The following is a 4,809-nucleotide window of genomic DNA, read 5'->3' on the forward strand; positions in this document are numbered from 1 at the left end:
CTAACAACAAATTTGAATTAGACATATACAATCATTGACCTTAGAATATTTTATTGAACTAGCCGAATATTATATAAAAATATTTCATTAGGCCACAACGACGTGTACGTATATGTATAGAAGACGTTACCTAATTGAGTGAATATTCAAACGCGCTTTATCATCAATTCTTCTATGCCTGATATTTGACAGTATTCTTATCTATATTAAAATTGACCAATAAATGGACTTTGATCCATTCAAAATGAAATCTCAAGTATTTAAAGGATACACATACATTCATAAACATATATTGATTAATCTTCAAGATTATAGTTTAATTTACTTATCATCATAGAAAATGTATGCAACAAGACTCCTTTCCATGTACAAAAGAAATCCAAGTGCTCTCTCAGATCCACCTCCATCAGGGCCAAATTCAGGTTATCTTGTGATATTTGATGAAGAAGCTCAAACCTACTCTTGTTTTGGATTATGCAAGAACAATAGAATCAAGAATTTTCCATTCCCTCAGAACAAATATTTAACCATCGAGTATTCAGTAGGAGAAGACACTCATACAGAAAAAGCTATGTTCATTCCAGTATTGAATCAACCATTGTCTTCAAATCGATACTATGTTTTGAAAAGGAAGGGGAAGAATCAAGGGTATGTATTTATGTTATGTAATCATTTTTTCTTCATGAAATTAAATTTGAGTAATTTAAAATACCTGCAGCTCTTTCGAAATTAATTTTGATATTTGAATTGATTTCAGGCAAGCTAGCACAAGTTCAAAGGAAGAGGACAAGGCCACATGTTTATGCTGCAGTTTTGTCCGTGATGTTAAACCAAAGCCTTTGGAGCCTTTCGATGATTATCAACAGGTTGAAATAATCAAAAAACGTTATGGTTTTCAAGCAAAATCGGTTGCTTCAGATGGAATTCCTCCTGGTTTATTAAGGGAAAAAGGATGGACACTTCATGCCAAAAATAATAAATGACAAAAATCTTTGAAACCCTCACCTTAGATTAACTTGAGAAATACTCAATGCTCCCGTGATAAAAATAGGTCGCAACTTAGGTTTCTAGAGTTATTGCCTTTTGGGCCAAAAATATTGTGATCCTTTCAACATTAAAAGACTTCTAAGATGAGTTTCAAACACATAGATCATTAAGAAACATATCATAATCACTTTGTTTCAATTGTCATTTCTTATGTTTTTTTTTTCTCATTTTCTACTCCAAAAGGTTGAAGCATTCACACTTTAATAAGGATGAAGTGGTATTCTATATCCATCCCTCACATGCAAGGACCAAATATCTTAGGAATCTTTTTCTTCTATAGGAGTTGGTGTAGAAATATGTCACCCAGGTTTCAATGACGAAGCAGAGGATGGAGTTAAAGTAGGCTTAACCACGTGAGACATGATATCAGTGATGTATGGAAACTCTATTTTTATGAACTAAAGATTGCGTTCAGGGTTGTTGAAACGATGGAGAAGGGTATCATGCCTCATCTCATGATGAATAGATGTGAAATAGTGGATAGGGGTGAAAATAGACTGGGTCGAGTTCGGCTTTGTCAAGCCTCATCCTGGCCTGTCAAAAAAACTGAAGCCTAAGCCTGGCCCGTCGTTTGTGAGACTATTTGTTTAAGAGAACTTATGAAAACAATGTTCATCACGTGTTTTCATCTTATTTTCACAAGGTCTTTAAGATAATCAAGTTTTATTTATGTATTTTAATTAAAAGTACAAAACATAACATAATGACAATAAAAAGTTATTCATATTTATTTAAATAGGCCGCTCTGATAGACTTAAAAGGTTTTTTTTAGGGTCTGAGGCCTAGTCTTTTTAACTATATAGGCTTATAAAAAAGTCTAGGGCTTTTCTCTTTAAAAAAAGTGTGGCCTAGCCTGAACCTGTATAAACTAGTCTGTAGGCCCCTGTTATCGGCCTGGCCTATTTCCACCCCTAATAGTGGACATAAAATGAGTTTATGTTAGGTGTGTTGCACTTTTTATGGTTTATTGTGAAGGGGGCATGTTCATTATTAGCCATTATAGTTGGATGTGGTTTTGTAGGTTTTAGAATTGGCTTAACACTAAGGGCACATTTGGATTGATGGAATGGAATATGTTTTTGGTATATAATTAGACTCCATTGTTGAATTTATAAATATTTGATTGAGTGGAATGGAAAATAATGGAATTCATTTCATCCTATTTCATTCAATCCTTCAATTTTTATTCCACCTAAATTGGGATGTATGCAATGGAATAAGCTAAGTTGTTATGTTTTGTTCCATTAAATTATAAAAAAATACACAAACAATGAGATGGAATCTCTATTTTATTCCGCTTTACTCCACTCCATTGTATCATGTTTCATTCCGCTCTGCTTCGTTCTAGACCATTAATCCAAACATAGCCTAAAGATTCTTATGTGAAGGAATGAGAGAATTCAAACTTTTTAAAACTTCACATTATCAAATATTTTCTCAAATAGAGGTGTGAACAAGGGTAGTTACAATTTCAAAACTCAACAATAACATAAATAACCAACAACTTTTGCACTGCAATGTAAAAGCCAACACGGGGAGAGTGAAGTTTTACACTATGGTGTAGTTTTTATTATTTCAAGTATGACAATATGACCATTTTTGCCCTTCCTAAAGCATGCCACCCGCCTTTTCATTTAAATATCAACATCAAGGATTGTCTCTGTAACGCCCCGAATTTACTTAGAATTATTTTCGATTAGTTGTGATTTGATGACGTGTTAGTGTTTGTGTTATCTGTGATTTCTTGATGTTTTGATACCTTGGATAAGGGTAGTTGCCTTAGAATTTATAAGGAATGAAGTTAGATGCTTTGGTGTGGGGTATTGCCTTAAGATTTATAATAATTAAGGTCTTGTGAAAGATTAGTTGGACTTGAGATGTGTTGGGAATATGAAGTGTAGTTGGAGAATAATTATTTTATAATTATTATTATTAGCAAAATAATAGAATGAATATTAATATAATAATTATTTGGTTTATTTTAATTAGAGAAGGGCATTGTTGGTATTATGATTTAAGGGTATGTTGGATAAAAGAAGAAAAATAGAGAGAATAGGTTTTATTTTGATGGATCATGAAAAACAAGAGGAAGAGGCAAGAGAAGAAGGAAAACCTAAGGGAAGAGAGTGCAGGAAGCCATGGCAAGAGCTTGAGGAATCTGAAAACATAAGGTAAGGGGGATTCTTCCGGTTAGCATCTCTTATCGTGTTATAGATGATAGGGCTGATTAGATGTATTGTTTGGGTCAATTGGATCATAGGTTAGATTGGGATTTGGGGATGGTTTGATGAAAATTGTATGATTTGATAAATTTTGCATAATTTGATGATGTTATGATGATAATAGATGCAAATTGGATGCTAAATGTGTGCTATAATATGTGTTGTGTGGTTGTATGTAAAATCTTGTCGATTGGAATCGGGTTGGTCAGGGTTTGGTGGAATTGGGATAAAACTCGTATGCTGTTTTCTGCGATTGGGGGTTTTGTGAAATCGCCAGTTCGCGCCGCGTCCAAGGGTTGGCGCCGCGAACTGTTTGGCAGAAAGGTCAAGAAAAATTGACTTATTCAATTCGCGCCGCAAACCTTGTTTGCGCCGCGAAGTACTTGGCAGAATGTTCAAGGAAATTTGATTCGCTCAGTTCGCGCCGCAAACCTTGTTTGCGCTGCGTGCTGTTAGTGATAGTTGTTGGAAAAAATTTAAAGATGCATAATTTTCAAACCGTAAACCCGTTTTTAGTGTCGTTTCGAGTGTAACGCACCTTATGAAATAATCTATTTGTTTAGATGATGAAATGAGGTGTAAATTAATTATTTTAAATTATGATTTAATTGCTTGTTGAAGGATGTATTGTACATATATGTGATGAGAAGTGTTAATACATGCTATGTTTGAAGCTATAATTATGTGATGATCAATACATTGTATGAAGATGAGTGGATGGTATTTGAATGATGTTAACTTATAAAAACATGCTTGATGATGATGGTGATGAGGATGATGATTTGAGTATTGGATGAGATTACTCATAGACTTGACGAGGATATAAGTATGGTTCATATATGTTTGCATTAATTCATAATCATATGTTTGCAGGCTGGATCCGAATGAGGTGTGGATTCAGTGAAGGGAATAATTCCCTTTGTGCGGAATTTATGCTGGCAGGGCCGTATCTGGATGATGATAGATCGGTCGGTGGGTTATTCCCATTGATGAGGATTGGTACCACATGCATAGTGTCAGTTCATACATATGCATGATTAGTGTGTCTTGAATGATGAGTATGATTGTATGTTTGAACGATGTATTATGTTGACGTTGTGTAAATGATGGATGTTTCCTGATAATCTGAATATGATGAAATTGGGTGAATAATATAACTATGAGGTGTTATTGTTTATGATGCTATAATATTTGTTAATCGTTAATGAAACTCACCCTTACATGTGGTCATTTTCAAATTGAGGATAGCGGCTTTCGACTTGGTGAGGATTAGCTCATGAGTCAGTGTGTTAGTTTAGCGTTAGGTGTCATGCTCTGATATTGTAACACTGGGGAACGCGAGTTTTAAGTTTTTGAGTCTATAATTTTGTTTGTTGTTTTGAATTATTTGTGGGATATAGATTCAAGGATGTTGAGCTTATCTATATGATTTAATTTCCGCTGTGCGAATATGAGATATTATTAATTATGATGAATTTTCCTCGGTGAATGCTTGATAATGACACACTACGTTTATTTTCAATTTAAATTGTGGCACCCT

General features: G+C 34.1%; 1 protein-coding gene across 1 annotated transcript; it reads left to right on the plus strand.

Moving 5' to 3' along the window:
• The first annotated feature begins 233 nt into the window (after window positions 1-233).
• LOC131646264 (uncharacterized) lies at window positions 234-2,911 on the plus strand. The gene is made up of 2 exons (XM_058916357.1): window positions 234-648; window positions 758-2,911. Exons 1-2 carry the CDS (start codon window positions 341-343, stop codon window positions 981-983), a joined length of 534 nt encoding a protein of 177 aa, XP_058772340.1. The 5' UTR covers window positions 234-340; the 3' UTR covers window positions 984-2,911.
• The last annotated feature ends 1,898 nt before the right edge of the window (window positions 2,912-4,809 follow it).

This window comes from Vicia villosa, linkage group LG2 (assembly GCF_029867415.1).
Source record: "Vicia villosa cultivar HV-30 ecotype Madison, WI linkage group LG2, Vvil1.0, whole genome shotgun sequence".
NCBI lineage: Eukaryota > Viridiplantae > Streptophyta > Magnoliopsida > Fabales > Fabaceae > Vicia > Vicia villosa.

Excerpts from the sequence above, each read along its gene's own strand:
- LOC131646264 (XM_058916357.1), top strand. The coding sequence starts at position 341 with ATGTATGCAACAAGACTCCTTTCCATGTACAAAAGAAATCCAAGTGCT. Across the intron at positions 649-757 it reads AGGAAGGGGAAGAATCAAGG|GCAAGCTAGCACAAGTTCAA; the intron begins GTATGTATTTAT and ends AATTGATTTCAG.